The sequence below is a fragment of the Erythrolamprus reginae genome, unplaced genomic scaffold, assembly GCF_031021105.1.
Source record: "Erythrolamprus reginae isolate rEryReg1 unplaced genomic scaffold, rEryReg1.hap1 H_1, whole genome shotgun sequence".
In the NCBI taxonomy this organism is placed as follows: Eukaryota; Metazoa; Chordata; class Lepidosauria; order Squamata; family Dipsadidae; genus Erythrolamprus; species Erythrolamprus reginae.
In genome coordinates this window covers 994,051-1,016,651 of record NW_027248462.1, presented here as the reverse complement: position 1 = coordinate 1,016,651, position 22,601 = coordinate 994,051, and the positions used below count along the sequence as shown (strand labels likewise).

Genomic DNA, 22,601 nt, shown 5'->3' with positions numbered 1-22,601 from the left:
GCCTTCTTCCTGAATAATTCCTCTTCAGCCAACGATCGCTGATATCAGATACTGGAGAGTACAGGCAACTTAGCAAAATAATTTTTAACGTTTTCTGACAGCTTCCCTGTTGGTTTTGCTTACAGAAGGCTTGCCAGGAATCCCACAAATGGCAATCACGTGATTGTGGGACATTGCAACTGTCGTAAGTACTGTACAAGCAGATTGCCAATCAGTCAGATTGTGATCCCATGACCACAGGGGTGGTGGGACAGCTGGAACTTGGAGGATTGTCATAAGTACACTCTTTCAGTGCTGTAGTAACTTCAAAAAATTGCAGAGCAAGTGTTTGTTAAAATGCCATCTACCTAGCAAGTCCAAGAGTGAGAAGTTTTGTTTGTGGAAGATTTGTGGAAGTTGGCCATTTACGGCAATTTTTCCCCAAAAACAGAGGTGATCAATGCAAGGAGAGAAGGCTATGCTGTGTCTGGCTATGATTTAGGTTTCTGATCACCCTTGTGCTCTTTTTCTTCTTTTTGTTGCACAATCTACAAGCTGAATTCCTGCAAGGATTAAATGTATCCTTAACACAAATCACCCTATCTGAGATTTTTTGGGAAAGACACAATGCAAAGGTTATTCAAATAAAATGTACTCATTCTTTATCTCCTCATCACAGAAAGCTACCTCTGTCCATTAATGTCAGGGGAAATTTTTTCCCCAAGGGAAAGGCTTATGAAATGGCAAGCCCACCCATCACACAAGGATTTTTCTCCATCCCTTGCAAATTTGTGATTATTTCTTTTTACTCAAGTACAAATCAGTCTGAGAAAAAGTCTTACTTAAAGGCACTGTGAAATCTATTTATATCTCTGTACGGAACTCCAAGCCACTGTTGCCTAATTTTTGGGCGCAGGCTTCATCCAGCTGTTGGCTTTGAGCTGTTGTGAAGTGTTCCTTCCAGTCCCCTACGGTGCCTAGAGATGGGGAAAATATTTAGAGAAAGACAAAAAAACCCCCAATATTATCAACAACTTGGATTTCCAGATTTCTTTCTTCAAGGCCAGTTGCCTCTCAGTTAAAATGTGCAGATTCTGAAGATGGAAGTCAGCACATCCTCACATGGCCCTGGCTGAGAAACGCTGTTCTGACGCACTTTTCAGAACTCTTTCTCACAGCCACTTGACTGCTAAGAGGCCTTTCCACTTTGGATAAGTTGGGAACTTATCAATGACTGTCTTCAGGAGTTATGGGTGTTCCATCACTGGAGATTTTTTTTTAAAAGAAGAGACTGGACAGCTGTTTGTCTTGCTAGCTACCTTGGTCACACCGTAAACAGCCCACAACCTGCTAGATTTCAAGGTCCTCTTCAAACATGATGGACGAACATCACAGGGTCTCCTGCTTGAGCAGAGGATTGGTCAAGAAGACCTTCAAAGTCCCCTCCAACTTTGTTATTCTATTATTGTCACTTTTGGACCCGTTATTTTGGGACAACAATATAATAGTTCCTATTTATTTCTCTCAGTGTTCAACACAGTCAGGAGTAGCTAAAATAGTGATGGCGAACCAGTTTTTCCCTCGGGTGCTGAACGACCGTGCACATGTACTATCGTGCATGCACGAGTGCCCACACCCAAAGTTCAATTCCTCGGGAGGGTGAAAACAGCTTCCCCTACCCCCCCGGAGGCCCTCTGGAGGCTGGAAATGGCCTATTTCCCATTCTAGTGAGCCCAGTAGGCTCGTGTTTCACCCTCCCCAGGCTCCAAAGGCTTCCCTGGAGTCAGGGGAGAGTAAAAATACCCTCCCCCATTCCCCTGCAGGCTCTCTGGAAGCCAAAAGCGCCCTCCCAAAACCTCTGTTGCAAGCCAAAAGTCAGCTGGCCGGCACACACATGCACGTTGGAGCATAGCTAGGGCAACGGCTCAGGGGCCAGCAGATATGGCTCTGTGTGCCACCTGTGCCATAGGTTCGCCATCACTGAGCTAAAACATCGTTATTCTCCCCACCTTTTCTCATAAAGGGTGACACACTTTGGTCAAGGACAGATGAAGGCATGCTGCTGTAATTAGCCATTGGGTTCTCTTTCATGCTCTCAAATCTCGTGTGCTGCACAATCTGACCCAGGACCGACGCTGAAAGCTCTATATTTAGGAACTGAGCTACTTTCTGGATTTCCTGAGCTGGGTTCTGTGGAGGGAAGGAAAGATTAGAATGAGACGTAACGTGAATTAGGTTGTGAGAATATAGAAAGTCTCATTGAGAAAAGATGTATTTATGTGGCCTTCAGCCTCCCCATTTTTTGTGGGATTGGCCAAAAATTCATTTAAAAAGATGGCGGCAAGCATGGACCGCCACAGACAGAACTAGATCCATGATGCCAAAATTACATCACCAGCAGGTCACTAATGGTTCAGGAAATATGATCCAACCCAAGATGAACCTGCTCCTGGTTTCTACGCAGTGAAGGGCTACCAAAATATTTACTACCACACTGTGGGCGTGGCTTATACAGGGTGCCCTGCCTTTCTTTCAACTTCTTTCAGTGTAAATTGGGTATTCTGGAGTGGAGCTCCATTTTCGCTACCCCCTGTCGCGTTCCCCCCTGTCCGGGCAACAGCCCACCCCTGTATTGTACATATAAATATATGAGAGATGCTCACCTCTTTTATGTCTTCGTAAAAGAGGTACAAAATTGAATGATGGTCTTTAGCCTCCCACCAACCATGAACATGGTCAAACCATGAGCCATAACAAACTGCAAAGATAAACTCAAATTAGAAATAGAAATGTTATGTAATTCTGAACTGCAAATCTACACTATCAATCTAGGGAAAAAATAATACCAGATTTTCTTGTATTTTTATCTTCTTTTTACCAGATCCTGTTCACTCTTCACCATATGTGTTATTAACCATTCATTTGTCTCCTGTATCATGGAACTCAATGAAATGGTTATCAGGATCACCTGCTCTCCTAAAACATTCAGGTAAGGCGTTGTTTTCTTTACATAAACAGCCTCTATTTACCTTTTCCAGCAATGAAATTTTCCAGAAAATCTTCCCACGTTCCTGGATCCGGAAGTATTTTATTCATGCGATGGAAATGGAAGAAGGAGACAGCACAATCCTTGGCATTTCTGGCTACATAAATCATCTGTGAAAATAAAATTTATGGGGAACATAAGTTGAAGGCAGTTCAACTTATGAGAACTATTTTATGTGTCTGGGTCCCTTCCGAATAGCAATCAAATCTAATTCTGCTTAATTTTCAAAGTTGATTAGGTGCTATAACTTTACCTAAATCTGATCCAGTGGAAAGCAAAATTTAGTGTAAAAGTTTCAGACTTATTCCTTCTTGACTGCTGAAATTTTTCTTTCTTGATTGTTGCTGCTGGGACTTTTTTTTTGTATTTTTGTGTTTAATTAACTGTATTTAATTCATTTATATCAACCAATTTTACATCTGCTTAGAAATTGGGCCCACTATGTATGAAAGCATTATAGAATGAACCTCCACAGTAAGGAATGATTTACTGAGTAAAGAATTCCTCCCCACCCCTAGTTCTAACCTTGCAATTTTGTTCCCAGAAGGAAGTTGGCAAGAGTTGAACTGGAAAATGAGATTTGAGGGTTCGCGGGGAAGGCATTGCCAATGCCATTTCTAAGCCTGCAAAGTCAGAGAAGATATTCACAAATTGCACAGTGCAGTGTTTAATTCTACTTTTTCCCCACTGTGCCTGCGAGACTCACCTGAAGAGACGGGCTTTGGAGGGAAAAGTTCTATGTAGGGGATCCGCTCGTAAATGGATGCCCGGGCACATTTCTGTGCATCTCCTCTATGTTGGACCATGTCCACAATTTCCTGTACCCATGTGGTCCCTACCAGAAAGGAAGAAAAAAAAGCTATAGAGAATTCATCCAGCTGTCATGGCTATCCACATTTTCTGTTTCTCCTTCTCCTGTAGCTCTGCCAATCATCCTCCTAGGCTCAACTTTACCTGCTTTGGGATAAGTGCAGAGAAGAAGGTCATCAGGCCGAGCTTGAAAGCCACTTATGAGGTTCCAATTCTCTACCGTTTCTTTGAGTATTGGGATACCCTCAAATTCCACCAGTTTGGGGCGTTTGCTAGTATCCGAGTTTTCCATCTCTGATTTGAGGTCCTTCCACAACACAGTAAAAATGTTATTATTGTACGGTATTCCTTGGCCACCTCTGCCAGAGCTCTGTTTCCTCTGCCGCAGTTGCCACAATGTAGTGTGTCAGATCCAGTTGCTTTTTCATCTGTGCTGTGGACTTTAAGCTTTCCCCTTCCTCCTCCCTCTTAAGAGCTGCCAACCCTGGGATTTAACTTCAATAGATATGGGTGGAGCATATCTTTTGTGGCAGAATTGAAAATACTTGTATATTTCAGGTAGATATTTCTCCTATATGTAAACTGAGCATCCAGCTGATTTTCAGCTCAATTAACGGATTGTACATATAAAACAATTTTGTGCAAAAGTTACTGATCAAGATCTCTGGTTTTCTTACCAAATGTCTTAACTATGCAAAGCAAAATAAGAAGACCTGAGTGAAAAGTTATGATATAAACTGTATTTAACCTGAACAAAAGAATGTAGGCAGCGCTGTGTTGGATCAGACCCCTGGTCCTTCTAGCCCAGCAGTCTGTTTTCACAGTGGCAAAACATGAATCTCCCAGTAGAGAGCCTTAAGACTAATTGATCTTCCAACTGTGTAAAGCAGAGGTCTCCAAACTTGGCAACTTTAAGACTTGGGGACTTCAACTCCCAGAATTCTCCCATTGACAGCGAAGCACCCATTTTTGCACTGCTGGGATTCTCCTGAGGCTCCCCTCCATGGGAAACCCCACCTCCGGACTTCCATGTTTTTGTGATGCTGCAGGGGAATCCCAGCAGGGGAATCCCAGCAGCACAAAAATGGGCGCTTCTCTGGCAATGGAAGTCCAGAGGTGGGGTTTCCCCAGCGAGGGGAGCTTCAGTGAAATCACAGCATTGCAAAAACACCAGTCTTCAAAACCCCACCTCCGGACCTCTATGTTTTTGCGATGCTGTGATTTCACTGAGGCTCCCCTCGCTGGGAAGCCCCACCTCTGGACTTCCGTTGCCAGAGAAGCGCCTGTTTTTGCACTGCTGGGATTCTCCTGCTGGGATTCCCCTGCAGCATCACAAAAACACAGAAGTCCGGAGCGGAGGTGGGGTTTCCCATGGAGGGGAGCTTCAGGAGAATCCCAACAGTGCAAAAATGGGTGCTTCGCTGGCAATGGAAGTCCAGAGGTGGGGCATCCCAGCGGCGGCGGTGGGTTTGAAAGCTGAAAATAATTTGTAAGAAGAGGCAAAAAAATCTTAAACCCTGGGTTTGTATCTCAAAAAGTTTGTATGATGAGGCGTTTGTAAGACGAGGTATCACTGTACAGTGATACCTCGTCTTATGAAGCCCTCTTCATACGAACTTTTTGTGATACAAACCCAATGTTTAAGGTTTTTTTGCCTCTTCTTCCAAACTATTTTCAGCTTACAATCCCAAGCGGCCGCCGCTGGGATGCCCCAAAGTGCTGGGATTTCCCTGGGAATCCCTGCCTCCGAACTTCCGTTGCCAGCCAAAGTGCCCCATTCTTGCATTACTGGGATTTCCCTAAGGCTCCACTCCCTGGGATTCCTTTCATTTTTGTCAGCGCTGCTTTGAATCCCAGCGACAAACTCCCCCCTTCCAAACTGCATGGGGAAAATGAGCACAGGGAGGTGGACAAAAATGGGAGGGAAAGACTCATGGAGCACAAGAGAGGAGAAAATTGTGGGGGAGATGAGCACAGTGGGGTGGACAAAAATGGGAGGGAAAGACTCATGGTGCTCAAGAAAGGAGAAAGTTGTGGGGGAGATGAGCACAGTGGGGTGGAGAAAAATGGGAGGGAAAGACTCATGGAGCTCAAGAAAGAAGAAAATTGTGGGGGAGATGAGCAGAGGTGGGGGGACAAAAATGGGAGGGAAAGACTCATGGAGCTCAAGAGAGGAGAAAGTTGGAGGGGAGATGAACACAGTGGGGTGGACAAAAACGGGAGGAAAAGACTCATGGAGCTCAAGAGAGGAGAAAGTTTTGAGGGAGATGAGCACAGTGGGGTGGACAAAAACGGGAGGGAAAGACTCATGGAGCTCAAGAGAGAAGAAAGTTGGGGAGATGAACAGAGGAAGGGATAAAAATGGGAGGGAAAGACTCATGGAGCTCAAGAGAGGAGAAAGTTTTGAGGGAGATGAGCACAGTGGGGTGGACAAAAATGTGAGGGAAAGACTCATGGAGCTCAAGAGAGGAGAAAGTTGTGAGGGAGATGAGCACAGTGGGGTGGACAAAAATGTGAGGGAAAGACTCATGGAGCTCAAGACAGGAGAAAGTTGTGAGGGAGATGAGCACAGTGGGGTGGACAAAAATGTGAGGGAAAGACTCATGGAGCTCAAGAGAGGAGAAAGTTGTGAGGGAGATGAGCACAGTGGGGTGGACAAAAACGGGAGGGAAAGACTCATGGAGCTCAAAAGAGGAGAAAGTTGTGAGGGAGATGAGCACAGTGGGGTGGACAAAAACGGGAGGGAAAGACTCATGGAGCTCAAGAGAGGAGAAAGTTGTGAGGGAGATGGACAAAAATGTGAGGGAAAGACTCATGGAGCTCAAGAGAGGAGAATGTTGTGAGGGAGGTGAGCACAGTGGGGTGGACAAAAACGGGAGGGAAAGACTCATGGAGCTCAAGAGAGGAGAAAGTTGTGAGGGAGATGAGCACAGTGGGGTGGACAAAAATGTGAGGGAAAGACTCATGGAGCTCAAGAGAGGAGAAAGTTGTGAGGGAGATGAGCACAGTGGGGTGGACAAAAATGTGAGGGAAAGACTCATGGAGCTCAAGAGAGGAGAAAGTTGTGAGGGAGATGAGCACAGTGGGGTGGACAAAAACGGGAGGGAAAGACTCATGGAGCTCAAGAGAGGAGAAAGTTGTGAGGGAGATGAGCACAGTGGGGTGGACAAAAATGTGAGGGAAAGACTCATGGAGCTCAAGAGAGGAGAAAGTTGTGAGGGAGATGAGCACAGTGGGGTGGACAAAAACGGGAGGGAAAGACTCATGGAGCTCAAGAGAGGAGAAAGTTGTGAGGGAGATGAGCACAGTGGGGTGGACAAAAATGTGAGGGAAAGACTCATGGAGCTCAAGAGAGGAGAAAGTTGTGAGGGAGATGAGCACAGTGGGGTGGACAAAAATGGGAGGGAAAGACTCATGGAGCTCAAGAGAGGAGAAAGTTGTGAGGGAGATGAGCACAGTGGGGTGGACAAAAATGGGAGGGAAAGACTCATGGAGCTCAAGAGAGGAGAAAGTTGTGAGGGAGATGAGCATAGTGGGGTGGACAAAAATGGGAGGGAAAGACTCATGGAGCTCAAGAGAGGAGAATGTTGTGAGGGAGATGAGCACAGTGGGGTGGACAAAAATGTGAGGGAAAGACTCATGGAGCTCAAGAGAGGAGAATGTTGTGAGGGAGATGAGCACAGTGGGGTGGACAAAAATGGGAGGGAAAGACTCATGGAGCTCAAGAGAGGAGAAAGTTGTGAGGGAGATGAGCACAGTGGGGTGGACAAAAATGGGAGGGAAAGACTCATGGAGCTCAAGAGAGAAGAAAGTTGGGGAGATGAACAGAGGAAGGGATAAAAATGGGAGGGAAAGACTCATGGAGCTCAAGAGAGAAGAAAGTTGGGGAGATGAACAGAGGAAGGGATAAAAATGGGAGGGAAAGACTCATGGAGCTCAAGAGAGAAGAAAGTTGGGGAGATGAACAGAGGAAGGGATAAAAATGGGAGGGAAAGACTCATGGAGCTCAAGAGAGGAGAAAGTTGGGGAGATGAACAGAGGAAGGGATAAAAATGGGAGGGAAAGACTCATGGAGCTCAAGAGAGAAGAAAGTTGGGGAGATGAACAGAGGAAGGGATAAAAATGGGAGGGAAAGACTCATGGAGCTCAAGAGAGGAGAAAGTTGGGGAGATGAACAGAGGAAGGGATAAAAATGGGAGGGAAAGACTCATGGAGCTCAAGAGAGGAGAAAGGTGTGGGGAAGATGAGCAGAGTGAGGTGGACAAAAATGGGAGGGAAAGACTCATCGAGCTCAAGAGAGGCTCTTTTCACCTTGCTTTGTTGGGACTGCCACCTCTTGCCACCTCTCGCTGTCCCTCCCCCCACTCCATTCTCCTCAGTTTTGTCTGCCCGCTGCTTTTTTTTTTTTTTTAGCCTTAATGTTTTGGATTTTCCTAATGGGCTTGCACGCATTACTGGCTTTTCCATTGATTCCTGTGGGAAACATTGTTTCATCTTACGAACTTTTCATCTTACGAACCTCGTCCTGGAACCAATTAAGTTCGTAAGACGAGGTATTACTGTATATCATTCAACTTCTGCCTACCCTAGATATTCCAATTAAGTGGGAAGCAAAGAATTCTATTTGCCTTAAGTCAGCTGCCATAGCTAATGGTACAGAATACTTTTGTATAGAACACTGTTTGCACCCAGGATAGATATGGAATTTCCCTAAATAATACAAAAGATTTCAAACCCTAGGAAAAAGTACAGTATACTTAATATATTTATTTACTATTGCATATATAGAAGCATCCAGAATTTTTATTTTGAATACTTATTTTATTAAACAGCAACAATATTTAAGCAACCAGTGATAGAACAGGGGATGTGACTCCTCCTCTCTGACATTCAGCACATCTGGAATCACTTCTTGACTGATACAGCAATTGACAATGAATGGAGCTGGGGAATAGAATAGAATAGAATTCTTTATTGGCCACGTGTGATTGAACACACAAGGAATTTGTCTTGGTGCATATGCTCTCAGTGTACATAAAAGAAAAAGATACATTTGTCAAGAATCATGTGGTACAAACTTAATGATTGTCATAGGGGTCAAATAAGCAATGAAGAAATAATCAATATTAATAAAAATCTTAGGATACAAGCAACAAGTTACAGTCATACAGTTATAAGTGGGAGGAAAACGATGATAGGAATGATGAGGGGGAAAATAGTAGAATAGAAGTGCAGACTTAGTAAAAAGTTTGACATTGTTGAGGAAATTATTTATTTAGTCGAGTGATGGCGTTCAGGAAAAAACTGTTCTTGTGTCTAGTTGTCTTGGTGTGTGGTGCTCTGTAGCGACGTTTTGAGGGTAGGAGTTGAAACCATTTGAAATAATTTGAATTTGAACAAGTTGAAACAATAAAGGCTGAGTGGCTAAGTTACTCATTTAACATAGGGGGAAATCCTGGTTAAAAGTGCAGATTTAGGTTTAAGTAATATTAGTAAGCAAATATTTTTCTCCATTTTATTATTAACTACTTAGTCAGCTGGGGTTTGCAGAGCTGGAAGAAAGCCAAACACTGAGGCATATAAAAAGAAGAATTGTTTGACTTGAAGAACAGGGACATTGGAGGGCCAGAAAACTCTTCACCTGTTGGTAAGATTCATTAGACAATTGAATGAAGAAGAGGAAAGCCACTGATAGGATGACTAGGATAAAATCAAGAACACAATTTTCTGATGTTATCTTTTCTCTCCACAACCAGAACATGGAGCTACCTTCTAACCTTGAAGATTTGGACCCCAAATTTGTTAAGCGTTGCTCACTGACAGAAATCGAAGGAGTCTCTTTGCCCACCACAACCGCAAAACACTGGGATCAGATAAAAAGCTTCCAGGCACGGCCGGACGACCTTCTCATTTGCTCTTACCCCAAAGCAGGTAAATGTCAAGGAGATAAGTAGGGGCCCCCTGATATTGAAGTGGGGAGAGGGTTTCTGTCCCTCCAAAAAGGCACTCGAAGTAAAGGTCTACTTGCTGTGCTGCTTAAGCGTTTTATTTAAAGGGTCTACAAAAATTGTAATTGGACCTTTTTTAGTCTTGGTCTTACAAAACAACTGATATTAGAGAAAAAAAAAGGCTTGAAGAAGGAAAAGGAAAAAAATAAGTTTGATGACAATTGATATAGCAGACCAGACTGATGGAAATATATTGTATGTACAGTGATCCCCCGTTTATTGCGTCCCCAACCATTGCGAACAGGGTACTTCGCTATTTTTCAACCCGGAAGTCAAAATACTATCTACGCATGCGTGTATGGGCACGCATGCGTAGATGGCAACCGGGAGATCAGCTGCTGGGCGGCTTTCCTGGGTCTTCCCCCTCTTGCTGGCGTCAGCGAGGAGTTTCCCCACCGCCCACGCAAACTCCTCGCTGCCGCCCGCCCTTCGCCCGCCCACGCCGTTCATTCTCGCCGCTTTGGAGCTGAATCCGGGAGCGAATTCGCTCCCGGATTCAGCTCCAAAGCGGCGAGAATGAACGGCGTGGAAAAGCCGTTCCTTGCCGTTCGTTCTCGCCGCTTTGGAGCTGAATCCGGGAGCGAATTCGCTCCCGGATTCAGCTCCAAAGCGGCGAGAATGAACGGCGTGGAAAAGCCGTTCCTTGCCGTTCGTTCTCGCCGCTTTGGAGCTGAATCCGGGAGCGAATTCGCTCCCGGATTCAGCTCCAAAGCGGCGAGAATGAACGGCGTGGAAAAGCCGTTCCTTGCCGTTCGTTCTCGCCGCTTTGGAGCTGAATCCGGGAGCGAATTTGCTCCCGGACTCAGCTCGAAAGCGGCGAGAGCCAGCACCCCCCGGACCCCCAACCCGGGTTTGGGGGGCTGCTAGGAAGCCCTCCATGCCGGCGGCAAACAGCCGCGCCGCCCCCAATCTTCGGCTCCTCGCTAGCGCTGTGGGAGTAAAAACACCATCTGCACATGCGCAGATGGTGTTTTTACTTCCGCAGCGCTACTTCGCGAAAACCCGCTCGTTGCGGGGGGTCCTGGAACGGAACCCTCGCAACAAGCGGGGGATCACTGTATTCTGATCCAGTGGATTCTGCTTTTCCCCCGCTTCTATTATTTCTCTGGGATGATGTGATATCTCTCCCTTTCCCTCCTTCCCTCCATCCCTCCCTCTTTCTTTCTTTTTTCCTTTCCTTCCTACCCCCTTTCTTTCTTTCTTTCTTTCTTTCTTTCTTTCCCTTCCCTTCCCTTCCCCTTCCCTCCTTCCATCCTTCCTTCTTTCCTTTCTTTTCCTTTCTTTTCCTTTCCTTCCTTCCTTCCCCCCTCTTTCTTTCTTTCTTTCCTTTCTTTTTCTTCTGTTATTGAATTTAATCTTAACTTACTTTTTTCTCTTCTAAGGGTAACATTGGTTTCTCAGAAACTCTTTCTTTAGCAACTCTAAACATCAAGATGGTGAAAAGACAATGGGAAAGAGTTCAGAGCAGTCAAGATGGCAACTATGAGCAGACCACTATAGCCCACCCCTTTTAAAACACACACACACACACAGACACACACAGAGAGAAGATTTCAATTCATGATCGTGACAGCCTTGTTGACTTCGTTGATCCTGCTATGGCTGCCCGTGGAAGAGTAGATCCTCAAGGTTTTAGACTTCCTATGAACTCTCCATTTTATACTCTCTTTTCTTTCCAGGGAGCACCTGGTTGCAGGAGACTGTGGACATGATCCAAAATGCAGACAATTTGCAGAAATGTGCTGAAGCCCCCATCTACAAGCGGATGCCCTTTCTAGATATGTTTCCTCCAATCACCTTTCCTTCAGGTAAGCATCTGCTGAGAGAATGATGAGAGTCTTTGTCAAACCTGCCTAAAGCAGTGATTTTCAACCTTTTTTGAGCCGCGGAACATTTTTTACATTTACGAAACCCTGGGGCACATTGAGCGGGGGGAGGGGGGAGGCTAAAAAAAAGTTTGGACCAAAAAAATTCTCTTTCTTCCTTTCGCTCTATTTCTCTCTCCCTCCCGCTTTTTCTCCCTTCCTTCTTTCTCTCTCCATCCCTCTTTCTTTCTCTTCCTTCCTCTCTTTTTTGCTCTCTTTCTCTCTCCCTCCCTCCCTCTATGTCTTTCTCTCTCTCTCCCTCCCTCCCTCTATGTCTTTCTCTCTCCCTCCCTCCCTCTCTTTCTATCTCTCTGTCTCTCTTGCTTTCTTTTTCTTGTTCTCTTTCTCTCTCTCTTGCTTTCTCTCTCTCACACTCTTTTTCTCTCTTGCTTTCTTTCTTTCTCTCTTGCTTTCTTTCTTTCTCTCTTGCTTTCTTTCTTTCTCTCTTGCTTTCTTTCTTTCTCTCTTGCTTTCTTTCTTTCTCTCTTGCTTTCTTTCTTTCTCTGAGCTTCGCGGCACACCTGACCATGTCTCACGGCACACTGTTTGAAAAACACTGGTCTAAAGAAGCGATGGAGGAAGAGTAAGTCTGAATCCGACCGAACACTTGTAAGAGCTCATATTAAGACTTACAAAGTGGCGCTCAAGGCGGCAAGATGTGCATATCATGCTGCCTTGGTTGCATCAGCGGAATCCCGCCCGGCCGCTCTGTTTAGAGTGACCCGCTCCCTTCATAACCAGGGTGGAGTTGGGGAACCCTTGCAGAGCAGTGCCGAGGATTTTAACACATTTTTCGCTGATAAAGTCGCTCAAATCTGGGCGGGCCTCAACCCCAATTGGATAACAGAGTTGACTGACAACGAGTCAGTCGAGGTAACTGGGGCCCATCCTTGTCCATCTGTCTGGGAGGAGTTTGATCTGGTGACACCTGATGAAGTGGACAAGGCCATTGGAGCTGTGAGTTCTGCCACCTGTTTGCTGGATCCGTGTCCCTCCTGGCTGGTTTCGGCCAGCAGGGAGGTGATATGGAGCTGGGTCCAGGAGATTGTCAACGCTTCTTTGGGGAGGGGGTCCTTCCCGGCTCTCTACAAGGAGGCACTTGTGCGTCCCCCTCCTCAAGAAGCCTTCCCTGGACCCAGCCATTCTTAACAACTATCGTCCAGTCTCCAACCTTCCCTTTAACGGTAAGGTTGTTGAGAAGGTGCTGGCACTCCAGCGGTCCTTGGAAAAAGCTGATTATCTAGGCCCTCAGCAGTCAGGTTTCAGGCCCGGCACGGAAACTGCTTTGGTCGCATTGATGGATGATCTCTGGCAGGCCCGGGATGGGTTTATCCTCTGTCCTGGTGCTTCTTGACCTCTCAGCGGCTTTCGATACCATCGACCATGATATCCTTCTGCGCCAGCTGGAGGGGTTGGGAGCGGGAGGCACTATCCTTCATTGGTTCTCCTCCTACCTCTCCGGTCGGTCGCAGTCAGTGTCAGAGGTCGACCTCTAGATTTCTGCCTTGTGGGGTGCCTCAGGGGTCGGTCCTCTCCTCCTGCTATTTAATATCTACATGAAACCGCTGGGTGAGATCATCCAAGGGCATGGGGTGAGGTATCATCAGTACGCTGATGATACCCAGCTGTACATCTCCACCCCATGTCCAGTCAACGAAGCAGTGGAACTGATGTGTCGGTGCCTGGAGGCTGTTAATGTCTGGATGGCTGTCAACAGACTCAAACTCAATCCTGATAAGATGGAGTGGCTGTGGGTTTTGCCTCCCAAGGACAATTCCACCTGTCCATCCATTACCCTGAGGGGGAATTATTGACCCCCTCAGAGAGGGTCCGCAACTTGGGCATCCTCCTCAATCCACAGCTTACATTAGAGAACCACCTTTCAGCTGTTGTGAGGGGTCGTTTGCCCTGGTGCACCAGTTGCGGCCCTACCTGGACCAGGAGTCCCTGCTCACAGTCACTCATGCCCTCATCACCTCGAGGTTCAACTACTGTAATGCTCTCTACAGAAACTTCAGATCGTGCAGAATGCAGCTGCGAGAGCAATCATGGGCCTCCCCAAATATGCCCATGTTATACCAACACTTCGCAGTCTGCATTGGTTGCCGATCAGTTTCCGGTCACAATTCAATGTGTTGGTTATGACCTATAAAGTCCTTCATGGCATCGGACCAGAATATCTCCGGGACCGCCTTCTGCCGCACGAATCCCAGCGACCAGTTAGGTCCCACAGAGTTGGCCTTCTCCGGGTCCTGTCAACTAAACAATGTCGTCTGGCGGGACCCAGGGGAAGAGCCTTCTCTGTGGCAGCCCCGACCCTCTGGAATCATCTCCCCCCGGAGATTAGGACTGCCTCCACCCTCCTTGCCTTTCGCAAACGCCTTAAAACCCACCTCTGTCGTCAGGTATGGGGAAATTGATTCCCCTGGGCTGTTTCCGCTTTATGGTTTGTATGAGATGTATGATCGTTTTTATATTAAGGGTTTAAAATGGTTTTTACTGTTTTTGTTGTTGTGAGCCGCCCTGAGTCTTCGGAGAGGGGCGGCATACAAATCTAATTAATAATAATAATAATAATAATAATAATAATAATAATAATAATGATGATGATGATGATGTCATTTCAGACTTGGACAATGCAGAAGCAAGACCTTCTCCACGCTCACTCAAAAGTCACCTCCCAGTTCATCTCCTAGCTTCATCCTTTTGGGAACAAAAGTGCAAGGTCAGGACACTTGGAGTGGGGTGGGACTGGAACGGTAGGAAAGCAGCTTAATATAAATCAAAATTCCATGTTGCCTTGGACGGGAAAGGAACACTCGGGCACAAAGCTGGGTAAAATGGGTCACTTTATTAAATATTAACAGAAAGACCTGCAGGAGTCGCTAAATGGGGCGGAGTTTCCTGAACACAAACATGCTTGGGCAACTAAATGGGCGTAACTCCATGCCAGGTCAGGGTGAGGCATGCCCCGCCTACACCCAGCCCGTAAGGCCACACCCAGCATGTGGGAGGGCTCACTCTGCATGACCCGGAACCGGAAATGACATAGGTGAGCCCCAAGGGCACCTCCTTCACACTGCTCCATCTGATGAGGAAGCATGAGTTGTGCAATGGGGGTGCCAATCATCTTACGAAAGATGCCCAAAGGAGAACACACAGTTGCTACTGATACCCTTTCCGCCTCGTTTCTGCCATATAGTGACCCAGTATATACACATCCAATCGTTGAGTCAAAACCTATTTACATACAGATGCACCCTGTAACCACAAATCCTTTCCCTCGTCAAGGATGGAGTAGGTGAAAAAACAATGCTGTGAGCCGCCCCGAGTCCTCGGAGAGGGGCAGCATACAAATTCAATAAAATAAAATAAATGCTATACAATTGCAAAAAATTCCTACTCGGCCCCAAACCAGGCGACCTATAAAAACATGCTGGATTGAGCGAAGGGTGGGTGGGTGTCCATTGTGTGGTGAGTTCGGGGGTCAAGGGAACCGGGGGATGCAGAGCAAGCCCTGATAAAGGGCGCACGCTCCGCCCCCGGCCCCCCAGTATGCCCCAAGCGGCCACTGGGTAGGCTGGGGCATTCCCCGCGGTAGCCTACCCAGCTGATGGCGGTGCCGAGTTGGTCTCTCAATCAGCAATTTCCTGGGTTGTTGACCACTTAAGGGGATGCTGAGTTCAGCTTTGGTATCTACGACTTGATCAAGAATTTATGAAATCTTGACCAAGTCAATGCTCTTCCTTCAACTTTCAAAGTTTGTAAGTGGTTAGGAGTTCTTTAACAATATTTGTGGTTTGGCCTTTTCTTTCTTTTTATTCTTTCTGGACCAAACACTATAGATAGAGCACGTGATAGCAGTGATGGGGTGGGGAACAGCTTGAAAATTGCTTTTGCATTCTCGTTTGTTTGCCCCTTTTCTTCAGATAATCTATATTGCCAGGAATGTCAAGGACACCGTAGTTTCGTATTTCCACTTTTATCACATGAACAAAACCTTGCCACATCCAGGAAACTGGGAAGAGTTTCTGGATAAGTTCCTTGCTGGGAAAGGTGAGTAAAACCATGGCTAAAGAACTACAGCTAGTCCTTGATTTATATCAGTTTGTTTAGTGACTGTTCAAAGTCACAACGGTACTGAAAAAAAGTTACTTATCACCATTTTTCACACATCGCAGCATCCCCTTGGTCAGATCATCAAAATTCAGATGCTTGGCAACTTACTCATATTTATGACAGTTGCAGAATCGCAGGATTGCTTTTTGCAACCTTCTGACAAGCAAAATCCACGGACAAAAGGGAGGAAAACTCGACAACAGAAATGTTGGGCTGAATTATGGTCATAACTTGAGGATTTATTCATTGATTGATGGAATGATTGAATTTCTATGCCACCCCTCTCCAAAGACTTGTGGTGGCTTAAAACATATAAAAACAGTAAATTACAATAACATTAATCCAATTAAATTAAAATTACATAACTATCTGAAATCCCTAATATATTAAAATCAATCACACCCATTCAAACAGCAATCATACAATCATTCCTTGGCCAGGGGCTAAGATTTAATCGGCCCAAGCCTGACAACATAAATTAGTTTTAAGACCATTACGAAAGGCGAGGAGGGTGGGGGCAGTACATATCTCCAGGGAGAGCTGATTCCAGAGGGCTGGGACCCCCACAGAGAAGGCTCTTCCCTTGGGCCCCACTAAACGACATTGTCTAGTTGATGGGACCTGGAGAAGGCCGACTCTGTGGGACCTAACCGGTTGCTGAGATTACCTGTATTTCTTCCAAACCATGTCACCTTCCACCTTGATCAACTGGAAACCATATTATAACCATGCAAAAAAAAACCCCTCTTATTGGGATAATAAAATTATTTTAATTGTATATACTTTAATAATTTTTTTCTAAAAAAAGGAAAAGAAATTATCCAGAAAAAAGGGTACAGGTGTCACCAATTTGGGGGCCATGACTGAAAAAGTTTAGAAGTTGAAAAACACTGTTCTAGCCCAACCCCCTTCTCAAGCAGGAGACAATATACCCGTTCATACTAGTGAAAACGAAAACTAAAAAGCAGTGGTAAAACAACTTCCTACAACAGCTTTCCGAAGGCAAGCTGTTCCGCTAGTTAACTGTTCTTACTTTTAGGAAGTTTCTCCTTAATTCCAGATTGATTCCCTCTTTGATTAGCTTCCATCTAACGTTTCTTGTCTTTCTTTCTGGTGCGTTGCAGAATAGGTTGACCACCTCTTCTTTGTGGCAGCCCTTCAAATATTGGAACACTGCTATTATGTCTCAGTCCTTCTTTTCTCTAGACTAGCCAAACCAAAATCCTGCTACCATTCTTCATATGTTTTAGCTTCCAGGCTTTTAATTACCTTAGTTGCTCTTCTTTGCACTTTTTCCCAAGTCTTAGCATTTTTGTAATTTGTTGAATAAGATGAGTCCTATTCTATAGGTAGTCCTCGATCTATGACTAAAACAGAGTGCCAAATTTCTGTTGCTCAGTGAGACAGTTGTTAAGTGAATTTTTGCCCCCTTTTATGACCTTTCTTGACACAGTTGTTAAGTGAATAATTGAAATCGTTAGGTCAGTAAAACAGTTATTAAGGAAACCTAGCTTCCCCACTGACTTTGCTTGTCAGAAAATCACAAAAGATGGTCACATGACCCAGGACACTGCAACCATCATAAGTCCATGTCAGTTGCCAAGCATGGTATTCACTGGGGATGCTGCAACTGCCAGAAGTCACTTTTTTCAACTTTGCACAGTCACTAAACAAACCTGTATTTTCTTTCTTTCTCTTTAAGAAGACAGGCTGAAGTAAATTTTACAATGTTCTCTAACGTCTGTTTCTAGTGATCTGCGGCTCATGGTTTGACCATGTCTGTGGCTGGTGGGAGGCAAAGAAACGTCACCCGATTCTCTATCTCTTTTACGAAGACATGAAAGAGGCAAGAAACTTCCCTTTCCATAACAAAATTGCCATATAAATGTTGCAGAGAGGGAATTCAATGATACAGGAAAGTCTTTCTCAGTTGGGTTCTGTTGTGATTCAGCCTGAGGCTCCTCAGGGACTGGCTGGAGCTCTGCCAGATCCATGCCCAGAGGAGGAGGACAGTGAACAGGAGGGGGAGGACCAAGCAGATGGGGGAGAGGAACGTCAGGACGAGGAGGAGGGAGAGCAGCTTGAGACCCCCGGGGGGGGGCTCTCCCCAGCTAGTAGCCTGGATTCATTGGATGAAGACGCACAGGCTATAATAGACATGAGGCAGAGACGTGCAGCTCAAAGAAGGGGCCAATTAGAAAGATATTTCCATCCCTGAATTGGCAACAGCTGGGTTTGGGTGTGGTTCTCCTCAGCAGGGTTGAAAAGGCAGGCCCGCCCTTACAGTCTCGTGGAGAGTTATCAACTGGGAGTCCTGTGACCTTGCTTCGATTCTTGGCGTCTCTGATCTTGGCTTGTGGCCTAGAAGCCTGGAAGACTTGGGGGAGGCGTGGGTTTTATTATCTCCAGCGTTGTTTTTGGCAGCAAGAATCCTGTTTTATTGCCTGGCCTTCGTGAAACCTCTGTGAAGGTTCATAGTGTTCCTGTCTGTAAGAACAGTTTTTGTTACCTGTGTTTGCTTTCAATTATATAAACTGCCTTTGCTTTTTACCAGTGTGTCTGGATACTCTTTTTGGTTGGTGTTGGCGTCTGGGGGGACCCAGACAGAACAGGTTCCATGGAATTTTAAGATTTGGCAAGAGTTGGTGGTGTGAAGATTTACAGCATGCACCACAACTTAGCTGCCAGTTTGCCACTTTGTTATTGTTGTAATTGGATGAAAAATGTGAATTGTATAGTGAAATGTTCACTTAGTTTCTGTTATTTTTATGCCACGTTTCCCTAAGGCTTGAAAATGATTTCAAGAATTCTTCCTTTGAGAAAGGCCGCCAAAGTCATTGGATTGAGATGTTCAAACACACATGGTCAATCTCCTATCAGTAACCGTTATCACTTTTTTCCTTCCCATTAACCATTTCAGCCCTTTCCCTAGGATCCAATTCGGGAAATGAGGAAAATAGCCAAATTCCTGGAATTAGAAGTTCAAGAACCAGTTCTGAATCAGATTTTGGAGCACACCCGGTTTGAGGCCATGAAAAGAAACACAATGGCTAATTATAGTACCGTGTCTCTCTATATCATGGACCACACTGTGTCACCCTTCCTCAGAAAAGGTGAGGATGGAAACCAGAGGGGGCAGATGGGGAGAGTGAATAAGCAATCAGATCTTTCACTTTCTAAATATGGCAGGGAGGGTCCTGCCTGGCAACACAGACAGAACCTGAGGTAAAAGTATAGAATAGAATAGAATTTTATTGGCCAAGTGTGATTCGACACACAAGGAATTTGTCTTGGTGCATATGCTCTCAGCATACATAAAATAAAATATATATTTGTCAAGAATCATGTGGTACGACACTTAATGATTGTCATAGGGGTCAAATAAGCAATGAAGAAGCAATATTAATAAAAATCTTAGGATATAAGAAACAAGTTACAGTCATACAGTCAACATGGGAGGAAATGGGTGATAGGAATGATGAGAAAAACTAGTAGAATAGAAGTGCAGATTTAGTAGAAAGTGTGACAGTGTTGAGGGAATTATTTGTTTAGTAGAGTGATGGCATTCGGAAAAAAACTGTTCTTGTGTCTAGTTGTATTGGTGTGCAGTGCTCTGTAGTGACATTTTGAGGGTAGGAGTTGAAACAGTTTGTGTCCAGGATGTGAGGGGTCAGTAAATATTTTCCCCGCCCTCTTTTAGACTTGTGCAGTATACAGGTCCTCAATGGAAGGCAGGTTGGCAGCAATTGCTTTTTCTGCAGTTCTGATTGTCCTCTGAAGTCTGTGTCAGTCCTGTTGGGTTGCAGCACCAAACCAGACAGTTATAGAGGTGCAGATGACAGACTCAATGATTCCTCTGTAGAACTGTATCAGCAGCTCCTTGGGCAGTTTGAGCTTCCTGAGCTGGCGCAGAAAGAACATTCTTTGTTGTGATTTTTTGATGATGTTTTTGATGTTAGGTGACCATTTTAGGTCTTGAGATATGATAGAACCTAGAAATTTGAAGGTCTCTACTGTTGATACTGTGTTGTCTAGTATTTTGAGAGGTGGAAGGGTTTCTTCTAAAGTCTACCACCATTTCTACGGTTTTAAGTGTGTTCAGTTCTAGATTGTTCTGGTCACACCACAAGGATAGTTGTGTAACTTCCCGTCTGTATGCAGATTCATCATTGTCTCGAATGAGTCTGATCACTGTATGGGAAAGACATTTGGAGGTGAGGAAAAGAGATGCTACCTAGGGAATAGTCAGATAAGAGACAACATATAAAGAACGGTTGCAGGGACTGGCCATGGCTAATTTAACGAAAAGACCAGGGGAGACATGATAGCAGTGTTCCAATATCTCAGGGGCTGCCACAAAGAAGGAGTCAACCTATTCTCCAAAGCACCTGAGGGTAGAACAAGATGCAATGGGTGGAAACTAAACAATGAGAAAAGTAATTTAGAACTAAGGAGAAATTTTCTGACAGTCAGAACAGTTAATCTGTGAATGGCCTCACTCTCTCCTCCCAGATTCCATCTTGCTCTAATAGCAGGAAAAGAGTCAGGACAGTTGGAGATGGTCTGGGTGGTGGTTCTGTTCCCAGGCTTTCGGAGTGAAATCACCAAATAAACCCCATTATTTTCAGCTTTAAATCACACTTTTTATTTAGAAACACAGCATTAAGCAGAAAGCAGATTGTTAAAATGTTGAGGGAGTATTTTTTTTCTCTGTGGCGAAATGATCAGATTAGGTTATGGGAAAGACGCCAACTTTGGCCTAATGGCATTCCAGTGAGATAATAAAGGGAAGGCAACATAGAAGAGAAAAGTCAGCTCATCAATTTTCTAACAGTCATGCAGCATCTGGCAAAGGGTTTTTAGCAAGGCAGAAAACAGGTTTCAGGGGGCCATTCTCGAGCACCCTAACTCTAACACATCATCCATGAAGCAATATTGAAATCCAAATTTCCCAAAATCCTTTGCTTTTATACTTGCTGGGAGTGGCGTCAAACCTCCAAGAGTTAAAATTTCAAGCTTATTTCCTTTTACCATACAAGTTCTATTGTCTTCTCAGTAATCTCCTGTATCTAGTATCTAAGAGTGGGTCATCCACACTAATGTCTTCTTCATCCTCCAACTGGGACCACTCCCCCATTGGTATATCAGCCCCCTCTGGTGGTTCCTCAGGTTCATCCAGATCACTTTCTCCCTCACTCTGACTCTATGCATCAGCTGGCAACTCCCTTGGCCCAGGGTACCCAGAGGGGCCTGGCTCATCCTCATCAGATTCTGACATGACCTGAGGTGGACCAGGAGCGCTCACAACAGTGGTTGACCAGGGGGTCTTTCATGTCTTGCCATGCTCTTAGCATACCACATCACTTGCAAAGACTTCCTTCATGACCATTGTCCTAATCTAGTAGATCTCATCTGCTCAGTCTGCCGGAATCTATCTTCACATGTTCGGGATATACAGGTCCCTATGTCACAGACAGCACAATCTGCAGCTGGACAGTAGGAAGGGCAAGAAGCTCTGCATGGACTCACCCTAATTTTGTCAAGCTGTATAAGAGATGCAAGAAATTACATTTTCAGACTTGCAAAATTTTCTCAGTGGAGCTTTAAATTAAGTAAAATGGCCCTATTGGTCTTATTTCCTGTCTGTATACCTGGTAAGGCTGACACCTGGGGAGGCTTTAGTCTCAAACCCTTGATGCGTGTCAAATTTTGGAAAGTGATCCTTGCAATGTTGAAATGCAACTGAGAGGTGTGGGAAAGCAAATAGGAGGAGAGGTGAGCTACTACAAAAGACCAGTTATCTAAATCTTGCTGGATTAGTATAGCACAAAAAGTAGCAGGGGAAACCTGGCAACTGAGTTTTGTTTCTCTCTCCACCCTTCCACCCCTCTGCAGGTATTGTTGGGGACTGGAAGGGACATTTCACAGTGTCTCAAAGTGAGCAGCTGGATGACCTCTGCAGTCAATTGCTGGAAGGCAGTGGCCTGACCTTCCGCACAGAGCTGTAAAAGCATCTCTTCTTCTCCGGACAGCTTCTCAATCAAGCCTGCTTATTATATCAGGGATCTCCAACCTTGGCAACCTTATGATTTGTGGGCTTCAATTCCCAGAATTCCTTAGCCAGAGCAGTGCACAAGTCATAAAGTTGCGAGGGTGGGAGACCCCTGGCATAAATGATTAATCTTCCTTGCATTTAATAAAATTAATCATGGATCCACAATCAAACGAGAATTCAAACATTATTATCCTTAAAAAAAAACCCACCACTGATTCTTGTTTAAATTAAATTTCCTTTTGCTGAAATTCTCTTATTGAGTTGTTTGGTTTCTCTCCCTCCCTCTCTCTTTTCTCTCTCTCTCTCTCTCTCTCCCCCCTCCCTCCCTCCCTCTTTTCTCTCTCTCTCTCTTCTATACTATATGATGGGAAAAGGATTGTCTAGTTTTTTAATTTAAAGACTTCTCTCTAATTTTTACTTAAATTTTCTTTTCAATTACTTAAAAAATTACTAGTAGGAAAAGCATTTCCAAAGGAAAGTGGAAAGAGAAAAAAAGGAAGGCAGCAGAAAGAAATAATGCTTTCCTGATATTCCAATCCCATAGGCAAGAGCCATAGATTTTATGGCTCACCATTTTTATGCTGTTTGGCTCAGCTTCCTTCATGGAAACTGGGGTTGAAATTTGGAAAGATTTCATAGAAACATAGAAGATTGACGGCAGAAAAAGACCTCATGATCCATCTAGTCTGCCTTGTACTATTTCTGTATTTTATCTTAGA

General features: G+C 44.9%; 2 protein-coding genes across 2 annotated transcripts; one reads left to right on the top strand and one right to left on the bottom strand.

Annotated features, from left to right (window-relative positions):
- Window positions 1-752: 752 nt before the first annotated feature.
- LOC139155239 (sulfotransferase 1C2-like) lies at window positions 753-4,221 on the bottom strand. Its single transcript, XM_070730350.1, has 7 exons — window positions 3,980-4,221; window positions 3,732-3,860; window positions 3,551-3,648; window positions 3,009-3,135; window positions 2,643-2,737; window positions 1,989-2,169; window positions 753-956 (listed from the first exon to the last, which is right to left on the bottom strand). The coding sequence occupies exons 1-7, from the start codon at window positions 4,125-4,127 to the stop codon at window positions 844-846; spliced, it is 891 nt and encodes a 296-aa protein (XP_070586451.1). The 5' UTR covers window positions 4,128-4,221; the 3' UTR covers window positions 753-843.
- A 5,373-nt stretch (window positions 4,222-9,594) lies between these two features.
- On the top strand, window positions 9,595-22,084 carry LOC139155265 (sulfotransferase 1C1-like). Its single transcript, XM_070730379.1, has 7 exons — window positions 9,595-9,766; window positions 11,523-11,651; window positions 14,336-14,433; window positions 15,638-15,764; window positions 17,579-17,673; window positions 18,760-18,940; window positions 21,723-22,084. The coding sequence occupies exons 1-7, from the start codon at window positions 9,595-9,597 to the stop codon at window positions 21,833-21,835; spliced, it is 915 nt and encodes a 304-aa protein (XP_070586480.1). The 3' UTR covers window positions 21,836-22,084.
- The last annotated feature ends 517 nt before the right edge of the window (window positions 22,085-22,601 follow it).

What these genes read in the sequence shown, in the direction of transcription:
- LOC139155239 (XM_070730350.1), bottom strand. Translation starts at nt 4,127, where the DNA reads ATGGAAAACTCGGATACTAGCAAACGCCCCAAACTGGTGGAATTTGAG. An exon ending in CTGCACTTATCCCAAAGCAG is followed by an intron (nt 3,861 to 3,979) that starts GTAAAGTTGAGC and finishes CCTTTCTGGTAG; the next exon opens with GGACCACATGGGTACAGGAA. An exon ending in TCTGGGAACAAAATTGCAAG is followed by an intron (nt 3,136 to 3,550) that starts GTTAGAACTAGG and finishes TTATTTTCACAG; the next exon opens with ATGATTTATGTAGCCAGAAA.
- LOC139155265 (XM_070730379.1), top strand. Translation starts at nt 9,595, where the DNA reads ATGGAGCTACCTTCTAACCTTGAAGATTTGGACCCCAAATTTGTTAAG. An exon ending in TTGCTCTTACCCCAAAGCAG is followed by an intron (nt 9,767 to 11,522) that starts GTAAATGTCAAG and finishes TTTTCTTTCCAG; the next exon opens with GGAGCACCTGGTTGCAGGAG. An exon ending in GTCACCCTTCCTCAGAAAAG is followed by an intron (nt 18,941 to 21,722) that starts GTGAGGATGGAA and finishes ACCCCTCTGCAG; the next exon opens with GTATTGTTGGGGACTGGAAG.